This window comes from Festucalex cinctus, chromosome 2, assembly GCF_051991245.1.
Source record: "Festucalex cinctus isolate MCC-2025b chromosome 2, RoL_Fcin_1.0, whole genome shotgun sequence".
Classification (NCBI taxonomy): Eukaryota; Metazoa; Chordata; class Actinopteri; order Syngnathiformes; family Syngnathidae; genus Festucalex; species Festucalex cinctus.
Genome location: NC_135412.1, coordinates 30,470,623 through 30,493,827, shown reverse-complemented (window position 1 = coordinate 30,493,827; position 23,205 = coordinate 30,470,623). Strand labels below are relative to the sequence as shown.

The following is a 23,205-nucleotide window of genomic DNA, read 5'->3' as shown; positions in this document are numbered from 1 at the left end:
CTGGACTTTCTACTTCTTACTTTTCCAAACGGGCTTGCTACTGTGTCAACCTCAACAAGAGAAGTCAAATTTATTTAAATAGCCCTTAATCATAAAAGAGTCTCAAATGGCCCACAGTTGACAAATATTAACTACGTCCACTGATCTAAACCACAAGAAGGCAACAAATAACAAAACGGGGGGGAAAAAATGATGCTCTAAAGAGACAGGTCAAGTCAACTAGTTTAGATTTTGTTTGACTGATTGACATAAGGCGAGAAAAAAAATAGGGACAACAGTGACAGAAGAATATGAACTAGGGAGCACTGACAACTATGATGCAACAGATTGTGTTGCAAATTTATTGTGCCCTATGCCAGCCAAAAGAGAGAAAAAACAAAAACAATTATCTATGCACGTTTACTACTCTATACTTTTAAGTAGTTTAAATACTCTTGCCACTTCTCCTATTTGGACTCACCCCTCCCCAGTTGAGAGTCCTAGCAAGGTCATTTCCTGTCCCAAGTGGTAATACTGCAACAGGAGGTTGAGGATTCAACCCAAGTTCATCAAGGCAGGACAGAATCCACCCCACCTGGTTTTGCACGCACATGCACACACACATCCGCAAGTAAGGTACATATGCGGTGTCAACCTAGGAATTTCACAACTTCTGACGTAGTATTAGAGGCGGAACTTTGGCAGAAAGTCGCTAATCACAACCAGAATGCAAAGTTTAAAACAAACAATCTAGGTAAAGATTTGCAGTGTAGAGAGAAAATTATTTCAATGCAGATCAATTTTTATATGTGGCGCAAGTTGCTACAAAATAGAAGGCAGGTCACAAATGGCCCCACAGTTTGGACATGCCTGCGCTACAAAAACACGGCATGTCAAAACCTGCACAGTAGAATTCTGTGGATAAACGAGTAAATCAAGGCTCTGCTGTAATGGGCCAATTTACCAAGAATGCAATGTGAAAGTCAATCAAAACTTAACATTATTATCTTTGTAGAGGCAGTATATTTAATGCCGCTGTACCTGCAGCATTAGTTATTCCATTGCGGAACTGGTCGTAATTTTGCAGAAGGCTGTGTGCATATATATCTGGATCATGAAAATGGTGTGTGTGATTTGTGCGTTTTCTTCAAGTACTCACAGTTCCATCTCCTCCACAGGCCAGAATCCTCAGGTTGTGAACTTTCCGGTACAACTCCAAGCTAAATGTTTTCAAACAAGTTAGTGGTAAATAACAAGAGCATATTTGAATACTTCAGTGAAGAGTTACCCCTCTTTGGGTCCTCCCTGGTTCAGGTCAAAAACCTGCCTTGGGTTCAAATACCACATGAAAGACTGAAGGATTTTTGTGCCCTGTCAGATGTGTAAAAAAATAAATAAATGAATAAATATAAAAATGATTATCAGATTCAAAGACCAGGCAGTACTCTGACAAATACAGAATCTATTTGAGAAAATATCTCCAATACCTGGTTTCCTCCACTTTTGGGGTTGACAAACACCACCAGTGGTTTCATCAAGGGGGAAGGAATGGGTCGGATGATGAAAGGTTTCCACTGTCGTACATCCTGTGAGTAAACAAAACAATCATTCATTCACTCACTCACTTTCTGAACCACTTATCCTCCTCATAAGCAGCTAAAAATAATAATTCCCACAGAATTGTGTGTAAAAGATACAGAGAAGTAAGTCATCATGGGGTCCAAATGCAAGGGAGAAAAAAATGGAAGCACAATAATATGGATTAATAAATAAGTGTCAGAGCAATAAAAAAAAAAAAAAAAGTGAAAATAGAGCTCAAAGAAACTCTTAAGAAATACAGGACAAAATTCCCAGATACCAAACAATGTCATGCCTCTGCCAGCCATTTTAGAAAATTTCAAAATTTTCAATACCCACACGATATTACGTTCAATAATTATATATAAACCGAATCTACCAAATGACAGAATAGACTCCCTACTTTTTGCCTCGCCCCGTTCTTTTATAATTGACAGTAGAAAAATGTAGGTTTGCCAAAATACAGCCTCGACTTCCATGGACTCTGAAACTGTGTTTACTTCGTATAAAATTGGGTCATCTACCGGTGGTTGGGCATCAGTAAAGTTGTTTCCAAGTTTGACATTTACAGATTTTCAGATTATCCCCCATCCATCCCCGCTCTAAGAAATATAATTGACAAGTATACTTGTCAAAGGCAGTGAATGAGTTAAGCACAAAATACACATTGTCCTATATGGATTTATATAAAAAAAATAAAAAAAAACTCTTGTGGTGAAAAACATCAATGTTACAAAGCAGAAAGTCTTTGTGTGGCATTGTCAAGGGTCGTAAATGCAGCTACTGTACCTCAGTTCCTTTTTTACTGCTTTTTCTCTTGAAGGATGTCCTTTTTTTCTTCTTACTTGACTTCATAGATGCCTGTTTGAAAGCACAGCATAAGTTCAAGGACGCTGTGTAAAATTTTTATCTGCTGATATTTACAACATTTTACTCCAGTCATTCATAAATCTATCTATCCATCCATGTATGTGGGAAATGGATAGAACTCGACTGACAGAACACAAGCAAATTCAAAATGTATGTAACAAATGTTTATTTTTGTGGCAAATATGGCTATATAATATTTTTCGGAGTGTTTAAATCAGTCTTCCCTCGCTATAACGTAGTTCACTTTTCGCGGCCTCGCCGTTTTAAAGCCTTAAAACTAGTGTTGTTCCGATACCGATACTGGTATCGGCTACTGCATTAAAACAGTGGTATTCGGTATCGGTGACTATTCACAAGTAACATGCCGACACCATTAATTGCAAAGCTAATATCGGATTTTGGATGCAGCATCTTGTGTCTTGCTCGTGCACGACATTCACCGATATGTGACATGCTCACTGCATGCCGATCTAAGATATCCTATTGGCCCTTGAATGCTCTGAGCCAATGGCAGGACAGCTTTTTCATGTTGAGGAAAAAAAAAAAAACCTTAGGTATCAGTATGGTATCGGTATCGGCCGATACTGCAAAGCTGGGTATCGGTATCAGGAGCCAAAAAACGGTATTGGAACAACACTACTTAAAACTTTTATAATAAATGTAAAACATAAAGCTAACTACTTTGCGGATTTCATTTATGGCGGGTATTTTTTTTTTAACCTAACCCCAGCGGAAAACGAGGGACCACTGTACTACTATCCTTTTTGTATAATACAAAAATATTTCCAACAAAACACAATCATTATTGAGTTATCATAACATTTCCAAATAAATATTGAACAAGAATTTACAGTAAACAAAACCCCATCTATGGGTGAGGGCGGTGTTAATCAGTGTATCAACATTACACATTGTTATTCACTCTTGACTCTGCTGAGCTGTTTAAAATTTTAACGTTTTTGTCTGTATGAGTGTGGAACACTGTTGAAACTGCCATGAAATTATTTTTATTAATTGGTACGAACAACTAATTTACTATCGTAGTAAACAACTGAGTAAATATAGTTGCACCAGTGTGCACACCCTCTTATAACTGGGGCTCTGCATTAACTGAAATGCAATGTGTGCAGCTGTGATGACACCGTGTTCAATCGTTTGTTTTGTATTAACCCCAATATGGACCATGGAAAATGCATATAAAAAAATAATAGCCTGCACAGCAGAAAGTCATCAAAATTAACTTCAGTCAGTATTAATGTGTTTCTTCATATATAATATTCATTTAGTTATGCACTAACCGCAAGTATGTATGTATGTAAACTGGGTAGCTCTAATAAACTGCCTCATGTGGGATGAATAAAGTTGTCTGAATCTGAATTATCAGAGAAGACTTTGCTTTTGATTATCACACAAGCATTCTGTGAGGTCCTTCAAAAGTATTGTGTTGGCACCCTCAGGGAGCATGCTTTTTTTTCTCTCTCTCTCTCTGCCTTTGAATGTCCTCATAACCACAAGGGCATAAAACATCACAGTGCATAGTTACAAAATATGGCTAAGTGAAAGTTACCACTTTAAACACACAACTATGACAAACTGGCAGCTACAGTAACATAGCGCATGATGCTTGTTGAATCTCCACAGCTAAAGCGGCTGAAAAGAACATCATAGTTTTACACCCAGTGTATGTAAATCGTAATGTCACAGAGACGCGTGAAAAAGTGTTGGGAATTATGTGGATTAATGTGTAAGTAAACATACTGACAGTTCTTGCTACATTCATGCTGATGGTGTTTGAAATCAGGGCAATGTGTGTGCTTATATGTTTGTTTGTGCACTATATAGGCATAAGTCTGGAGATGTCTGAAGCAAGTGTTACACTGTACATTTCTACCAGCAGCACTTGACACATAATATGAACCAACAGGCTGTAAACAAGCTATCAACAACTCCTACCTGGCAACGTCGGACTCGAACAATCCATGAGGGTGGAACAATAAGGGCAGCGTGGGCTCCTATTGGACAAACCTCCTCAATTTGGGGCAACATGAAACAGGACACCTTGTTGTGAAACTAAAACAGGGAAATACATTTCTTCATGACAAAACCACTATTTTAAATTAATTGTGCAATTGCTTTTTATTAATAATATAAGATTAGGCATGCTCACCGCCTGTTTACACCAAGAACAGCTAATGGCAACAATTTCTTTACTGTGGAAAGCAAACTTCTGCTGGAAGCCCTGAAGGTCAAAACGATAAATAAAAAAATAATAAAACATCATTAGACTCCTAACAATGTAGGGTTTAAAGACAAACAAAACATTACCACCCACCTTGCCACACTGTTTACATTTTCCCTCCTGTCTTCTTCGATGCACCCAGTGATGACGAACAGCGTTGGGCTGGAATGCAAAAAGACAAAAGGTAAGGACATTAGTTGTCACCTAACAGTTCCCTTTTATCCCTGATCTCCGTAAGCAATGCGCCACTTAACACATTTCCAGAACTCACCTCTCGGACGTTTTTTAAACTCGAGTCCCTGAAAGATGGCTTGCATCTGAAATTAATCTAGAAAAGAGTACAGGAAGAGTGCAAGCGTGAACAAAGTAATGTACTGTATCTTATGAATCATTTACAAAAAACTCACAGCCATATTACTACATAAGAGATTCCAGTGAGACATTCAGGCATATACAATAACTGCTCATAATGTGGTACAACTGCACAAACATTTGATCTACAATTTGGGATTTACACAGACAATAATATACTGAACCACCACTATTCAAAGGGTACATGGATTGTATCATAACTGAAGCCACCCCCAAAAATATTTCAACATTTTATAAAGTTTAAGATTGAGAATGATGTAGACAAAATCAGTGATGTCCACTGATTCATTGTGGTCCTGAGGTAATGTGATGACGATTCAACTATTTTTCTTCAAATACAATTACCGTAATAACCATTTATGATGTGAATTGGGGTGTGAATTGCCTAGTACCTGACGATTCGATTCGTATCACGATTCACAGGTCACGATTCGATTTGATACCGATTAATCCCGATACGAATTTATAACTCGATTGTTGCGATTTTTTTTCATTCAAATTTAGAAAATACTAATCAGTACGCTTGTAGAGTGTAAGATTTATATGAAAATGTATTATTTATTTATCTGAAATTTCAGTCTTATAGAGGTTGTAATCTGTTTCATGTTTGAACAGCATTAAAATAAAATATTAAGGCTTAATGTTCCGTTCATATAACATTCTTCCATGCTCAAGGTGTGAATCCTAACCCGAAGTCAGACGTTTTGTTGAATATTTTTCCATTAAAAATGGAAGTTTAAAAATCGATTCACACACACACACACAAAAAAAAAATAAAAAGGCAATGATGATAAGACGTTGAATCGGTAAGACTACCGAATGAACAATTCTGAGGTCTAAAAAAAGAAAAAAGAAAAAAAAGTTGTTGTTTTTTATTGAATCGATTCGAGAATCGCGCGATGTAGTATCGCGATATATCGCCAAATCGATTTTTTTTAACACCCCTACTAATTATGGTTCATCTTTTTAAAAGTCTAATAGTTGGTACCTTTGCAATGAATCATAATGGTGCTGCCTGTGGAAAACATATTGGTGCCTTGTGTGAGGTGCCTCTCATTTGTGCACAATAAGGATGACATGAGGGTTTAAACTAATCCTTCTCTTCACCTTTATCTGACCCTCCTCTTTGAGGGCTCAATCACAATCCTCCATTTTGCCAGTATCATCATGTCCTTCTTTGAATTTCATGGAAGTCCAGTTAAAAAAAAATAAATAAAAAATCTTTAGAATAATGTTCTGTGCACCCACACTCGTCTAAACACAGTATCCTGATTAATATTGCATTTTTATCCATCTTAAGGGGATGCTATTTTGCCTCCTACTTGTCGACTGAAAATAACATCAGAGTGCCTTTAGTTGACATTTTATTTGCTATTCGCAACAGGGCTTGTTCCCTACAATTGTACCAAGAATTTTGTTCACATGGGTATGTGTGAGTACTGTATGTACAGCTATGAACGTACGCCCGTACATCCACATGCAAAATTAAAATGGTAGTTAGTGACACCCACGAAGATAGATAAACTCTGAACAGAAATGGACAAAATTAAATTAAACTACCTTTTCCAGTTGTTCTATACAGACTGTGTGGACAACTATCTTGCAGGCAGCACACTTTCTCCGGGTGAACGACTTTTGCTGTGGAGAATAAGAAATGATAAGTTGTCGATTCACTTTTCACAATACAATGGCAGCATATTATCAAGTAAACACCTAAATCTTCTCAGTCCTACACTGATCCAGCATGAACAAATCCTATACCAGATGAATCATGATATAGAGCTTGATATACACTCCCCTCCAAAAGCATGGGAACTGTAAGCAAACTAAAGTTTCAGTTAGACTAAAAAGCAGAAGATTAGAGTAATACTTAGTTTAAAAAAAATAAAAATAAAAACAACATTTGCTTGCAGTCATTGATGGTGTACTGGTACATTCGCTTGACAATGTTGCAGGCTGCATGGGTCCAGTTCCCACTCTGTGATAGTGTAAATGTGAGTGTGAATGGTTGTTCGTTTCGATATGTGCCATATTCGCCCAAAGCAAGCTGTGAAAGTCTGCAGCACCCCGTGATACTTAACAGGATGTGTGTCATTGAAAATGGATGGATGGATGGATGGATGGTTGGTTGGTTGGTTGGTTGGTTGGTTGGTTGGTTGGTTGGATGGATGGATGGATGGATGGATGGATGGATGGATGGATGGATGGATCCTTTCCTTGCAAAAAAAAAAAATGCATCGAGCCTGTAATCTTTTGTCATTGCTAGTTGTTCTTCAAGCTCTTCTTTAGCAGGTAAAATAGGGTTTAAGTCTGGATATTGACTTAACCAGTCTAAAACCTTTTTAGTAATATACTGTGTATTATAATCATGCTATATTGATGAAAAATCAGTTAGAAGAAAAGGTTTCTGCCGAGTTCTGAGTTCCATTTGCTGCTACCATTATGTCTTACATCCATGAAGATTAATGAGCAAGCAGAAACTATAAAATCTCACATCATGACATTAGCTTCACTGTTTCATTTGTGTTTGAGGTCATAAGCAGATCAGTTCTTTCTAAAAAGTTTTGAGTTTCCGTCACTTTGGTAAAGGTTCATATTTGTCACATCATCATTCCATATACATTTGTCCCAGAATGTGAATTCTATCTCTGTATTGAAGTTTCTCTTCCTATCCTGATAGATTTCTGTATATCCTCCTGTGATGTGAGGAAACAATTGTTGTCAGATAGAGCATACCGTATTTTCCGCACTCTAAGGCGCACCTAAGAGCCTTGAATTTCTTCAGAAGCTGATTTATAATCCAGTGCGCCTTATATATGGATCAATATTGAGCTGCAACAGGTCTCGCTGTCAAGACGCTATCGGTGACCCTGCACGATCGGTGACGCGCATGCGCAGAAGATCCCACCATCTTGGATCGCAAGCTAATACTAATACTTTACCTTAGAGAAAATAATAAAACAGCTGTTTATTTATTTTGGGAGTGAATGGAGTTGTCAGAAAGCTGGTTTGTAATCTATTAATAAAGTTTGACTGACCTATCTGACTGTTTTGTTGACATTCCCTTTAGCGCAGCACCATCTAATGGATGCATAACGTAACCCCAGCCTCTACTGTAGCACATTATATATGGAAAAAGTTTTATAATATGTCATTCATTGAAGGTGCGCCTTATAGTGCGGAAAATACGGTAGTCCATGTTTAGTGAAGCCAATAGGACAATCACGTTCCATATGAAAAAAAGGTGGGTGCAAACAAAAGGTGGCATCTTTAAAGTTATATAGTAGATCTGAACGTAAACACCAAGAAGTAAAAGATGAAATGTAGAACTGGTTTCATATTATCAACATTTATTTTTTTTTTACGTCAAACGCAAATGTCTGAAGGTTACAGCTGCACTGGCCTCACTGTTCCAATACTGTTCAAAGGGAGTGTACGATAACTGCACACAAGCACACAGTTCACCATGTGAACAACAAGCATGGAAGGAATGGAGCGATGGGGGCGGATGGAGAGACAGACAGACGGTCAAGACACAAAATCAATATGGGGGGCAGATAGACAGATAGGGAGGTATGGGCAGGCAGACAAATGGACGGATAGACAGAGTAGGTGTGGGGGTAATGACAAGATTCTCACATGCAATACGAACCTGTGCTCTGCCAATACAGTGTTGTTCTGACACATAACAGCAGTCTCCAGACACATTCGTCTCAAACCAGATATGTTCTCCATACTGAGCAGACTCCTGTTCAGACAAACCAACATGTTTAGATACAGAGAATGTTTAGAGATACACAGAGAGATACACAGAGAGAGAGAGAGAGAGAGAGAGAGAGAGAGAGAGAAGGAAGTCAAAGAAAGAAAGAAAGAAAGAAAGAAAGAAAGAAAGAGAGAAAGAAAGAGAGAGAGAAAGAAAGAAAGAAAGAAAGAAAGAAAGAAAAAGAAAGAAAGAAAGAAAAAGAAATTGAGATACAGTATATTTGTCCATTTACTGTATACTGTATATACTTACAGTCCAGTCAACAGTGCTGCGGATAATCGCTTCTGGTTCTGTTCGGTTTAAAGATGATGTACTGGGTTGACAGGGCAAATGGTGCAGGCCAGATTTTGCTATTGCTTTTCTGGGAACAGAAAACAGAGGTGGGAAATCAAACCTGGTGCCATACCATTCTATTGGACAATGCTACTAGGGGTGTGAATTGCCTAGTACCTGACGATTCGATCCGTATCACGATTCATAGGTCACGATTCGATTCGATACCGATTAATCCCGATATGAATTTACAAGTCGATTGTTAAGATTTCTTTTACTCAATTTAGAAAATACAATTCAGTAAACTTGTACATGTACGCTGTAAGATTTGTATGACAATTTATTATTTATTGATTCAAACTTCAGTGTTATAACTGTGAGCCATGTTTTCATGTTAGAACAGCATTGAAATAAAATATTAAGGCTTAATGTTCCATTAATATAACATTCTTCCATGCTTAAGGTGTGAAGACGTTTCGTTTAATATTTTTTCATCAATAATGGATGTTAAAAAATCGATTCGGCTGCCTATTGGATCGATTCAAGAATTGCGTGCTGTTGTATCGCAATATATTGCCGAATCAATTTTTTTTAACACCCCTAAATGCTACCATGCACAACATTTTATACTTGAAATTTTTCAAGAACAAGGTAGTGTGTAGCAGAAGTACCAGTTAGTAGTTTACATTACCTTGATGTTTTAATGACCTTCTCACAATAGTCATTTTGAACTGGTAAAGCATTAAGCAGAAGATCAGCTATATTTAATAGAATTATGCATATATATATATATATATATATATATATATATATATATATATATATATATATATATTAGGGGTGTTAAAAAAACTCGATTCGGCAATATATCGCGATACTACATCGCGCAATTCTCGAATCGATTCACTAGGCGGCTGAATCGATTTTTAAACTTCCATTTTTAATGGATGAATATTCAACAAAACATCTTACTTCGGATTAGGGTTCACACCTTAAGCATGAAAGAATGTTATATGAACGGAACATTAAGCCTGAAAATTTTATTTTAATGCTGTTCAAACATGAAACGGATTACAACCTGTATAAGACTGAAGTTTCAGATAAATAAATAAATACATTTTCATACAAATCTGACACTCTACAAGTTTACTGATTAGTATTTTCTAAATTTGAATGGAAAAAGATCGCAACAATCAACTTATAAATTCTTATCGGGATCAATCGGTATCGAATCGAATCGTGACCTGTGAATCGTGATACGAATCGATCGTCAGGCACTAGGCAATTCACACCCCTAATAAATATATATATATATATATATATATATATATATATATATATATATATATATATATATATATATATATATATATATATATATGTGTATATATATGTGTGTGTGTGTGTGTGGGGGGTGTACACACATACACACAAAAACAAATTTCCACGCAACTTTAGGGAGGTGGTGCAAGGACGAAGAAAGAACCCATTACATTTTGCTGAGAATGTGGCTAAAGTAATTTATTTTTACTGTGAGTCAATATGACATCAATGGAACATCCACCGACCAAAATGATTCACCTTATCCATTAACCAGAATAAAACCAACAAACAAACGAATAAACAAACAACACTTTCAAGAGAAATTCTAGTCATATATGGACATCACCATAATAGTCATAATTTCCTTCCTGGGTATGCTTTCCTAATCCTTCAATGAAGCCACTTTTTAGTTTCTCCTTTCCTTGTGGTTGTTGCAGTTTTCAGTTTTTTCGAATCTTCAGTTAGTGAACAGCATGCTCTTACTCAGGGGTGTCAAACATACGGCCCGCGGACCGGATCAGGCCCGCAAAGGGGTTTAATCTGGCCCGCAAGATGATTTTGTAAAGTTAAAAAAAATAATAATAAATTTGTAATTTCGGACTAATTAATCAGCCAGCCACAATCAAAATATATAAAATTTGTAATTTCAGAAGCACTCCTGAGATGAGCAATGCAACTTGTACGGGGGAATCGTCCTGGATGTCATTATTTTACACACAACTTAAAGTTACGGTTTGTTTAATTATTATTATTATTATTATTTTTAATCATAGACCAACATAAACGTGTTAAATAATACGACACAAATTCAATTACTGGTAACACAAATAGTTATGACAAGGATTAGCGTCCTTATAACGTCATTAACTGCGCCATGCAATGCATTCTGGGAACAATATATATGCAAAACAGGTCGATTTAACACGTCCGGAACATATACCGGCAAAGTGTTGCCACGTTCCATTTGCATTTGTGTTATTTTTCGGAACAACATTACAGTTGAGCTCCGTAAATTTAGGGCTGGTCCACAAAACTGTGTATAAATGACGGCGATTGTTTTTAAGTTATATCCCGTTATTTTACCAATTCGGCCCACATATTTTCCTCCATGTGGCCCCTGAGCTAACATGAGTTTGACACCCCTGCTCTTATTGCAATCATTTTTTCTTTATGAAGTTACTAATTTAATTGTACCGATTATATTCATATGTAATCATTGTTCTCCCTAATTTTCAATGTGTCTGAGTATTCACACTAACTCCCTGAGGACCATGGTGAGAAACATCAGACATGCACATGGTGGCCAAAACTTGATATCACAGCAAGTTAGAGGTAAGATCGACCCTAAAAAATCCAGCCCGACCCGACACAGGCCCATGGGCATTAAAGCCCGACCCAGCCCGAGCCCGAAGCAAACCCGAAATTTCAATTTATCCTATAGTATTTTTGGCAGAAAAAAACGCAAGATTTTTTAAGGTTAAAATAATCACATATTTGTATGATCATGATAAATACATTTGCACAACGAAATAACGCTGGAACACAGAACACACTTCACTCTTTTACCGGCAGTGCATGTTTGCCTTTTCATTTCCCCTGTCTTAAAGCTACTATATGGAGGATTTCCCCCAAAAATATCTTAACAATAGCTTTTTTTATTTGACCATTTATGACTGAAACATATTCTAATTAGTAGATCAACATCTTAGCTGTTCACAATGGGTACTCCTACAAGCCTCTGGCCAATATTATTTAGGAAGCGTCCGGTCCGAATCCTTCAAATTTCCCGCCCTCTGTCTGCGGGATGTGACGTCATGCACATTCTCCTTAGTTGTTTCCTGTAGTCGCGAAGACGGAATTAGTACAGATTTTCGCTGCCCCAGACACCCGCTTTTACTCCGCGGAAGGCTGCTTAAAAAAAAAAGAAAACAATGTCAAGTGCCAAGAAAAAAATAATAATCTAAACTTGATAGCGACCGACGCCGGGCAAGAACGAGAGTGAACATTGGTTTGACATTTCAGCGGTGGAGAGCGATGAGATCGGACTTGGATTAGAAAAGTGATTCACAGCTGGCTTTCTTTCTACTCCAAAAGGTAAGAAGCGAGTATCTTGACATTTAGAAGAAAATGTGTTGTTTTCAAATAGCAGTAACCTCAAGATCGATCACTTCTCGGTCGTAACTATTGGGGTGAAAGTGAGGTGGACGGCAACATTTAGCGTCAAAGGGGCGGCAAAGTTGAATGTAATCGAACAGAATGACTTTATGAAGAACAGACGTTCCATTCCGTGGCGTTTCAATCAGGCTAAATGTTGCCTTATTTTCCTGCGTGAAAACAGCCTATTGTAGCTACATTATGCTAACGGAATGTGAACGGTACTACTGAATGGCGATAACATTCACGGCCATATCACACTAAGTAGTGAATGGGTCTATATGTTTTTCACAATCGTCAATTTCCATAAATGACAGCGTGTGGTGATGAGAACATAATTCACCCACGGGACGTTGGGACGAAGGAGGAGTTGGATGGGATGAAAGGATAAAAGGATGAAAGGATAAAAGAACAAATGTTGGTAGGTCTGTGAACCTCGCGCAGTGTGAGTTGTTGTTGATGATGTGAATAAAACGCCAGTCTTTGGCTATGGACTTTAACACTCCGCCTTCGACTCCCGTCACTGCTCGCTACATTAGTGACCCCGACATCCGCCTCGTTGACGTTTCCGAGGCTGAGAATTTGATCGAATTGAGCGACATGGCGAACTCCGCTGGTCTCAAGTTACCGGAGTTTTGGGAGTCGGCCGCGGCGACGTGGTTTGTACAAGCTGAAGCTCAGTTTGCCATCCGGGGAATTACGGACGATTCCACGCGCTACTACCATGTCGTGGCCGCGCTCGGGAGCTCCACAGCGGCCAGAGCCGTGAGTTTTATCACCTCTCCCCCGGCACGGGATATGTACGCGGGGCTCAAAGCGTACCTCCTTAAGACCTTCGAGCTGTCACGACCGGAAAGGGCTCGCCGCCTTTTCGCCATCCAGGGCCTGGGTGACAGTAAGCCGTCCGAGCTAATGGAAAAAATGCTGAACCTGCTTGGCGCGGAGGAGCCGAACTTTTTGTTTATTGAACTGTTTCTGCGCCACATGCCTCCTCATGTCCAGACAGCGCTAGCGAACACTACCATCTCCGAGCCACGTGCTCTGGCGGAGGAAGCTGACCGTTTTTTCCTGGCCACCCAGCGTCACAACCACGAGGTCTTGGCCTCTGCACGCGCCTTCCCAGTCCCGGCGGCCACAACGGCACCTCATAAGGTACGCGCTGCTGTGGATGGCCGATCAGCCCCTGGCTTATGCTATTTTCACGCACGTTTTGGAACCAAGGCGAAGAGGTGCCGCGCCCCTTGCTCCTTTGTTGCGTCGGGAAACGGCGACGCCTCCACTCAGTTGCAGCTGTGAGTGGGGGCGCAGAGTGCCGGCTGCTATTTGTCATGGACACCCTCTCCAGGCTCAAATTCCTTTGTGACTCCGGCGCCCGCAGAAGCGTATTGCCTGCATCGGCTGAAGATGCTGCCGGGGGCACTCACGGCCCGCACCTGTCAGCGGCCAACGATACACCGATCCGGACCTACGGCACTAAGACAGTGGATGTATGTTTTGGTGAGCGCCGGTTCACTTGGGACTTTGTCACTGCGGACATTTCTTTTCCCCTTCTTGGCGCGGACTTTTTGTGTGCCCACAGTCTACTGGTGGATGTTAAAAATGGCCGCCTGTTGGACGCTGTGACGTTTTCCACTGTTGCTTGTGGGTGTGATGTGGAGACGTTTGAGGGCCTTGCCAGCCCGCTCTCAGATGACGGCGTGTTCACGCGGCTTCTTGGAGAATTCCCCAGCCTAACCACGCCTACATTTGCAGCCACTTCTGCCAAACATGGGGTCGAGCACCACATTGAGACCGTAGGCCCGCCGGTTCACGCTAAGGCCCGACGCCTCAACCCTGATAGATTGGCCACAGCTAAGTCCGAATTCGCCAACATGGAACGCCTTGGCATAATTCGTCGTTCGGACAGCCCGTGGGCCTCGCCTCTCCACATGGTTCCGAAGTCGGACGGCGGCTGGCGACCGTGTGGAGACTATCGCCGCCTCAATGATGCCACGACGCACGATCGCTATCCGGTCCCGCACATACAGGACTGCTCTGCCCACCTGGCAGGTGCGAAGGTGTTTTCCAAGGTGGACTTGGTACGGGGCTATCACCAAGTTCCGGTACACCCCGCCGATGTGCCTAAGACTGCTGTGATAACACCTTTCGGACTGTTTGAGTTTCTCAGGATGCCATTCGGCCTTAAAAACGCGGCCCAGTCTTTTCAGCGTCTCATGGACTCTGTTCTCCGGGACATGCCGTTCCTCTTCGTCTACTTGGATGACATCCTGGTGGCCAGCTCCTCCATCGGAGAACACCTTTCACACCTCCGGCAGCTTTTCTCCAAGCTCAGCCAGGCTGGACTGATTATTAACCGAGCTAAGTGTGTCTTTGGTGTGCCCTCCATCCAATTCCTCGGCCACCTCATCAATGAGGACGGCGCCACCCCGCTCCCGGCAAAAGTGGAAGCGGTTGCCGCTTTTCCTCGACCCCAGACGGCCCAGGGTCTCCGCGAGTTCCTCGGGATGGTGACTTTTTACCACAGGTTCATCCACCACGCTGCCCATGTGATGCACCCGCTTTACGACGCACTTAAGGGTGTGGCCCCTAACCGTGCGGTCGACTGGACCGATGTGAGAGTCAAGGCTTTTGAAGAGACGAAAGCCGCGCTGTCCCAAGCGGCCTTGTTGGCCCACCCGCGCCCGGATGCCCCGATCGCCCTCACTACTGACGCATCTGATTTTGCCGTTGGGGCTGTTTTGGAGCAGCGCGTCGAAGGTGCGTGGCAGCCACTCGCCTTTTTCAGCCGCCGGTTGGTCCCTCGGGAGTGCAAGTACAGCACGTTCGACAGGGAGCTCCTTGCTGTCTGGCTGGCGATCCGCCACTTCCGCTTCATCCTGGAGGGCCGTGAGTTCACGGTCTTCGTCGATCACAAGCCGCTCACCTTCTCCATGTCGAAGTTGTCCGAGCCGTGGTCCGCGCGGCAACAGCGGCAGTTGTCGTTCATTTCTGAATACACCACGGACATCCGACATATCGCTGGCAAGGACAACGTGGTCGCGGATTGTCTGTCCAGGGCAGCCGTCAACACGGTACAGCTGGGCCTCGACTTTTCCCGGATGGCGGCCGACCAGGCTTCCGATCGTGGCACCCAGTTGCTTCGGAGCTCCGACACCGGGTTGCAAGTTGAAAGGGTGGCGGTCGACGACTCCGGGGTCGAGCTGTGGTGTGACGTCTCTTTGGGCTGGCCTAGACCGCTGGTGCCCTCTGGTTGGCAGAGGGCCGCCTTCGACATGGTGCATGGTCTCTCACACCCCGGCAGGAAGGCATCGTCGAGGTTGGTGTCTCAGAAGTTCGTCTGGTCTGGGTTGAAGAAAGATGTACGGGTCTGGGTCGATTCATGCGTGGCTTGTCAGCGAGCCAAGGTTCACCGTCACACCAAGGCACCTTTGGAGACTTTTGTTGTCCCTGCGAGGAAGTTTGACCATGTCAACGTCGACATCGTAGGTCCGCTTCCTCCTTCCCAGGGCTTCACCTACCTCCTGACGATGGTGGACAGGACGACCCGCTGGCCAGAGGCCGTTCCCCTCACCTCCATATCGACCAGTGACGTGGCCCGGGCGTTTATCGGGACCTGGGTCGCTCGGTTTGGACCGCCGGCGGACCTCTCGTCCGACAGGGGTGCGCAGTTCACGTCAGAGGTTTGGAACTCTGTTGCTGAGGGCCTCGGCGTCAAGCTACACCGCACCTCCGCTTATCACCCTCAGGCTAATGGGCTGTGCGAACGGTTCCACCGTTCGATGAAAGCCGCCTTGCGCGCTGGCCTTTCTGACGGTAATTGGGTCGACAAGCTACCCTGGATCATGCTGGGCCTTCGTACTGCACCTAAGGAGGACCTGCAGTGTTCGTCGGCCGAGTTGGTCTATGGACAGGTGCTAAGAGTGCCAGGAGACTTCATTCCGCACGCCTCGATGCCTTGGCCCGCACCCAGGCCTGGACCGCCGGTGGATGCTGCTGGTGCGTTCCGGCCCGTGCCCACGTCGCAGCATGGCACCCCTGTGGCCCGGGTGCCCCCCAACTTGCAGTCGGCCGAGTTTGTCTTCATCCGACACGATGCACACCGTGGTCCCTTGAATCCCCCCTACGACGGACCATTTAGGGTCCTGCAGCATGGTACCAAGACCATGGTCGTGGATATTGGGGGCCGTTCCGAAACTGTTTCTGTTGACAGGCTTAAGCCGGGTCATGTGGACCTGGCCGGACCCTTGGACTTGCCCCGCGCCCCCCGCCGCGGCCGCCCCCCTAGGCTGCACCTGGGAGACCGTGCGGGGTCCCTTCCAGTGGTTCCTGAATCCCCGCCAGTTGGTGCGCGGGACTGTTCTGATGTTCCTGCTGGGCCCCTCCCGCCCGCGCTTCCTGGGTACGTTACCCGCAGGGGTCGGGCAGTTTTGCCGCCCCGTCATCCGGAGTTTGATTATGGGTGAATTCTGGGGGGGCTTGTGTGGTGATGAGAACATAATTCACCCACGGGACGTTGGGACGAAGGAGGAGTTGGATGGGATGAAAGGATAAAAGGATGAAAGGATAAAAGAACAAATGTTGGTAGGTCTGTGAACCTCGCGCAGTGTGAGTTGTTGTTGATGATGTGAATAAAACGCCAGTCTTTGGCTATGGACTTTAACACTCCGCCTTCGACTCCCGTCACTGCTCGCTACAAGCGCACCTTTCGGCTCATGCACAATGACGCTAGCCTGGGGGCGACATACACTAATAATGACTAGAATCAGGTTGACGTCCGTCGAGCGGGGTGACTACAATATGTAACTGCATATTAACATCGGAATACGGTCCAATTAATTGACGTAATTTGCACATCGTTTTGGAGTACAGCACAGGACTGGACTTCGACCGACTAAAGCAATATGATCTGCACGTCCCGTGGACATCAATTATTTATAGTGGGGATCGAGAGTCTCATTCCGTGAAGTGGCCAGCTTTGTATAACATTATAAAACTTCTTACCTCTGAAAACAGTTTAATTGGATATGAAGAGCCCAGTCTTCAGTATTGAGGTCGTGCACGTACGAGTGCGCGCAGCGTGTATGAGCGTGCAGTTTGTTTTCGGCCACAGGTGGCAGTAGAGATTTGAAATTTTAAATCTTCCATATAGCTGCTTTAAGTTTATCCTTGATTTCTTGCTGCTCCCTATCAGGGATACCTGGTCAAAATAAATGTGGACTCACGGCGGGAAGATTACGTTCACAAAACGTCTGCAAAGCCGTGCGCAAAGCGTGCTCTTGCTCTGCGCCTCCTGTTTAGTAGTAGTTATATAGCAATTACCTTACAGCGCTGCCTTCTCTGTTTTATCCAAATTATTTATTTACAACAAGTATTCCTTAGTTTAGTAACCACACATCGTTTTAGTCTACATTTTTATAAAACATATTTATTTTAAAAAATAGTCAGCGAGAGAGAAACCCGGCCCGACTCGAACGTACATTTTAGGCCCGACCTGACCCGAATTTCGGGTCGTGTCGGGCTTGGGCTCGGGCTAAAGATCTTACCTCTACAGCAAGTCACTTGATGTAGGCATAGTTATTTCCAGAATATATGGCACAGTGCAGTGTTTGTGTGATCAAATCCATGCTCACAGCTCAGCGCTGCAACAACTCATGTGAACTCCACAACACACTGGCCATCAACACATATGTACGTCGTGGTAATACAGTATGCAGAAACATTCTCACTCAGCATCAGGGTTCTACGACCGGTTGGTTTTGAATTAATTGGTGAGATGACGAGTGGACAGAGCAAACGCCGGACAACACCATGTCTCCAATTGATGTGTTGTCAAACACATCGCAAATATATCCCAACTATTTTGTTTTCAACCTGTTTGAGCAATTTCACTCGGGATTTATAATTTTTTTAAATATACGTAGCAATCCATGTTACGGGTGAAGGCACCATGGTAATAAGCCACAAAGTCAGAGACAAAGCAAAGCCCTCCACATGGTTCAAGGTGGATTCAATGATGTTCTCGAAAAGTGGAAGCCAAACATCTGTTCGTCACATTTAAAAAAACGCGCATGCGAAAGACCATCCTACCAGCTCTCCTGCCCGTCTGGGGGAAACGCCTTTCAAATGTTGCTAACGTCCGAGCTCATCTTCATCAGTCTCTGCAGCCGGCCTCACTTCATACAGATGTCCTCTTGCGTCTCTCAGCTATTTTCAAAGTACGCGGTCAGCTCAGTGGAGCTACAACGATGAATGGCCGAATCCGAAGCGTACTACACGAAGCTAGTTACATGCTACAAACACTCAAATTGCACATGCGCGGCTAGGAACGTCATTACGCATATTGATTGACAGGATCGAGAAACAAACGTTAAGATGATCCATCCGGAAGACGCAGCCACAAAAATATCTTTGAACCCACCTTTAATGTTAAGACACATTAACAATATCACTGTAAAGAATCTGTGTAGGAATTAACCAAGTGGTCTTCTTTTTTGATACATTTTTCTTCCTGCTTTGTAAACCACATGTGCCAAATACATTTTTCAATTTCTTTGTACGGGGCGAATATAAATTTGCCAAAAAAAGCTATTTTCTTTTCTTTTCTTTTCTTTTTAAATGTGCTGTATACATTTGTCGTGTACTGAGGGTAAGAGCAGTGCACAGCTTAGAGGGAACAATGTTTTAATTAAAATGAATTATTTATGAATACCTCTTTTCTATCCATTCTGTGAGCTTGCGGGGGAGGATGTATTAATAAAAGGATGCGCACAAAACAACAACCTCAGGTTCTCATTTGAGAACCAAGCCGAAACCAAATGTTAAATGGCCTATAGTAATTCAATGCAAGACATAATTCATCACAGTGTATCTATCTAAGTGGGTGTTTGTGAGAGTTTATTACATACGATAGAAAGTTCTCCCATGTTTCCAGATATGGATCATAGTATGTCAACTCCTCTGACCCACTGAGAGGTGAAGAGCAGCTTTTAGGGAGGGTAGATTCACAAAGGAGTGCCTCAGGATCCGACTTGAGATCGTCTGAAGCCATCTGCCTCAAACTGAGGCTGCTGGTGGAAGTCTGATACAGTGTATTTAGAGCTTGATGACCTTGGCTCAACCTTCGATGATTATAGCGACCATGAAGCCCATAAGGCATTTTGCTGTTCTGGTAGACGGTCTCAGCTGGGAGGAGATGGGAGGAGTTCCGTCTTAGACAACGAGGAGGTCGGAGAAAGGGTCGGGGTTTAATGCGTTTCTTCATAATCGCTTGGGTTGCATGCGCTCGAGATGTGGGTCTGTCATCTCTTCTGAAAGCTGTTTTTTCCCCTACTTGCTGATTGCCGGTTTCCTCACTATCTGACCCAGCACAGGAACAAAGTGAGATACTTGATTCTCCCGTTTGCTTTTTATTTGCGTCACTGCCCATCTGGACAACGCTCGCAAGTAACAAGGAGGAGCCAAGCAAATGAGGTTCAATGGACTTTCCCTTGGAGGGGTGACAATATCGCACCGCCATTCTTCGATGCACGCCAGAGAAAGCAGAGGAAGAGCGGCGAGCATTACGTTTATACTGCGATACATTCCATTCTTTTTTAACTGAAATATCGGATGTCTCCAGTCCACTTTCTTCAGCTGATTCACTTGAGTTACTAAAAGCCACATCTTCTCTAATGGACTGACGCCTCTGTCCACTGGCTACCAAAACGCCAACACTTGGGCGCCTCTGATAAGGAAGCGGTGGCAAGCCACTAGATGAGCGCCTGCTTTCTAATAGTGCTGCAGAGGGCAGGCCAACACTAGAACGTCTCCGTGCTTTGCTGACCAAGACTGCAGGCCCAGGTTGGCCTACAGTTGCAGGGTACTTCCGTCTCTTGTGCCATCGATGGAAATGACGCTGGAAGAAGTAATCCATATTGTCTGGAATGTAATATGTGCTTGGTCATAGTAGTGTCTTGTCTCTGGACTTCTTAGAGCTTTAAGTTGAAAGGTCAGCTATCATAGCAGATGACACGACAGGAACCAAAGAACGAAGCTGGTCACCCACTGGTCCTCTTCCCTGGTAAACAGGGTGTTCTGCAAATTAAACAGCTCTGTAAATTTGCATAGACGATGACTTCAAAAGGGCTCATTATGTTTACAAATATTAGTCATAAGATGTAGCCCCGACATTGAATTAATTACTTAAAACTAAAAAAATACATTGCAATTTTTCCATTCAATTTAATATCTCAAGTGTAATGTTTAACTGTGCAAACAGCAAATTAAAAAATGACATCTATGGGTCAATGATGCAGTACTGTGTTGTTCAAATCATGATTCATGTACTTAATATGTATGATTCATGTACTTAATATGTTCCTCCCTTTAGATACGTGTGGTGTCATGGCAACATGAGAGGTGTCTTTTGTGCAACTGGAAACACAGCAGCAATCAAGCACTATGTGGCATTCAGTCAGTACAGTGGCAACGTAACTGGGGGGCATATCTAGGTGCACATTATTACCTCCACAAAGAAGGACATCGTTCATTTGCTAGTTAATACGCCCAACTTATGCAACACATTTCCAATTTTATTTTAATTCATAGTTTGATTGTGACTGTACCAAAATATTACTTTCATAATCCAAGGTCAACACTCGGTGTTGACAACAAATGTAGTATATCGGTTCTCTTCAGGCCTTTGTGTGTTTTCATTCACCTCCAACACAAAGTTAGTGGGAGTCATAAGTAGAAGTACAGCAATCACAAAATCTTAGGATTATTTGGTTTGTATATGAAATTTCAGGAACAAAATATATGCTCAGACCTATACAGGTGACTTAAATTCAACTTCTCAAAACATTTGACTGGACAAACTGTCCAATGTTTCTGCACTTTTTGTACAACTTGCTCTACCATGAGCTGAATACAACCTTACACCTTACAACAGGTGTTTGAGCCATGAAGGGACCAATAAATTTACTGGTTCAAATAGAATTGGTATTTAAACAGTCCTCTTCATCATGATGTTTACATTTTGACATCATGAGAACAAGACACACATCAACTGATCAAAAGTACCTAGCTTCAAAATGGATGTGCTTTAAGCAAAAGTGCCCACTGCGCTGAGTTGTTACAATGTAATCAGCAGGGTGCAACAGAGATACAAAGAAGACTAGAAGCGCCATAGAAGTGTACATCCTCGGAAATGTATTGGTCATTTCATGGATAATTAAAGTTTAAATATCTGTTTAAAGGGACAGCAACATGAAAAAAACAACTTTTTGGAGCTTTTAGCAGTGTTAAAATGCTAATTCCTCACCAAAAACATGACTTAAGTGGTGTTTTCCTCCATTCGCCCCCCTATGAGAAATTCTAGGTCATTCTACTCTCCGAGCTGTTGGCACTTTTTGACGTCATAAGGTGCAGACCGACCCCCGCACCGCCTCTACGGACTAAAAACACGCCCACTTTCTCTGAGCCCTCAATGATAGTGACAAAAGTAGACTATCAGTAAACATTCTGTCCAAATGAATTCAAAGCAATCAATTAACCTTCACATTTGCAATGCCAAAGTGCAATGACAATTGGCTGTCTTTAAACCCCAAAAGTTCTGGATGACACTTGTGTAAACTATCAGTACAAGTAAAATCTTGGCACTATTTAACCTAACAGATCGAATAGTATAGTCAAGTCAAGTTATCTTTATTTATATAGAGCTTTCAAACAGAATAGTGGTTAATGTGTTTGTTCTATAAGCAGCAAGTCCCTGGTTCGAGACCATCCTTGGGGGTTTTTCCCCCCTCATTCTCCTATCCTCTCTCTTCTTCCTTCTCAACCTCTCCTCCTCCAAGATTTCTTGCAGCACGGAGCCGTTTTGTTTCAAATGTTTATTGAAGAACTGATGGCTTGCATTCAGAGGAGTGCTCAAACGCAGATCTCCAACAACAGACTGCAGTCGGCTCGCCGTGGGCGCGTCAATCCCACGGGGAGAGGCTGGATTTTACTGAACCGAGCGTTTTACTTCTGTGTTAGCTAACCAACAAAACACCTAATGTTTCATTAAAAATGATATTGCCATGGTGCCAAAAGGTAAAATTTAATTATTATATGCCTATAGTTAACTAACTCATTGAAGGGCTTAAAATACCGTGGAGTAAAAAAGGGACTTTTTCAAATGAACTCCATTTTTTATGGTTACTGTTACAAGAGATATACGATGACACATGTTGATTACGGGGTTTTTTGGGGGGTTTTCCACTGTACAGTATAATACATGTTTATTTTCAAGGCAACATACTGTATACTGTCATTTATTTTGCTTAAAAAGAAGACAATTAAGGAGGACAAATTAAGGAGACTAAATTAAATGGTTTTCACATAATAATCAGTCTTGCTGCGTTCTGCTTTTGGAGAATCATCACTCTGTATGAATGAGGGGATACCCAGGGGTACACAAAACAAAAAAAAGTTGGAAACCACTGTTAGAAAACATCAAGTTCAAAAGCAAAAAGAACTCAAACATTGAAAAGATGCACATTATACATTCAAAAGTTTAGATAAAGTCAAATTAAGTTCACCTCTAACGGTCATGGAGCATTTTTAGATTAATTCTGAAATGCCCAATATGGCAATATTTTTAGCTTATTGTGAGTGGTGCATGTGATACTAATGT

The 23,205-nt window shown here is 42.3% G+C and overlaps 1 protein-coding gene across 7 annotated transcripts in view; it reads right to left on the bottom strand.

Annotated features, from left to right (window-relative positions):
- The window catches only part of LOC144014513 (diacylglycerol kinase zeta-like), an 84,387-nt gene that overhangs the window by 42,598 nt on the left and 18,584 nt on the right, over window positions 1-23,205 (bottom strand). For 4 of the 7 annotated variants that reach the window (XM_077514469.1, XM_077514468.1, XM_077514467.1 and 1 more), the window contains 13 exons: window positions 19,457-20,624; window positions 9,054-9,162; window positions 8,691-8,786; window positions 6,599-6,676; window positions 4,938-4,994; window positions 4,760-4,828; window positions 4,595-4,666; window positions 4,381-4,497; window positions 2,347-2,418; window positions 1,467-1,565; window positions 1,268-1,350; window positions 1,139-1,199; window positions 461-574 (listed from right to left, as the gene is read on the bottom strand). In XM_077514469.1, the coding sequence (XP_077370595.1) occupies window positions 461-574; window positions 1,139-1,199; window positions 1,268-1,350; window positions 1,467-1,565; window positions 2,347-2,418; window positions 4,381-4,497; window positions 4,595-4,666; window positions 4,760-4,828; window positions 4,938-4,994; window positions 6,599-6,676; window positions 8,691-8,786; window positions 9,054-9,162; window positions 19,457-20,463 (2,034 nt within the window). In that variant the 5' untranslated portion in view covers window positions 20,464-20,624. The remainder of the gene's footprint in view (window positions 1-460; window positions 575-1,138; window positions 1,200-1,267; window positions 1,351-1,466; window positions 1,566-2,346; window positions 2,419-4,380; window positions 4,498-4,594; window positions 4,667-4,759; window positions 4,829-4,937; window positions 4,995-6,598; window positions 6,677-8,690; window positions 8,787-9,053; window positions 9,163-19,456; window positions 20,625-23,205) is intronic. The other 3 variants (XM_077514472.1, XM_077514471.1, XM_077514474.1) reach the window with 1 other exon arrangement.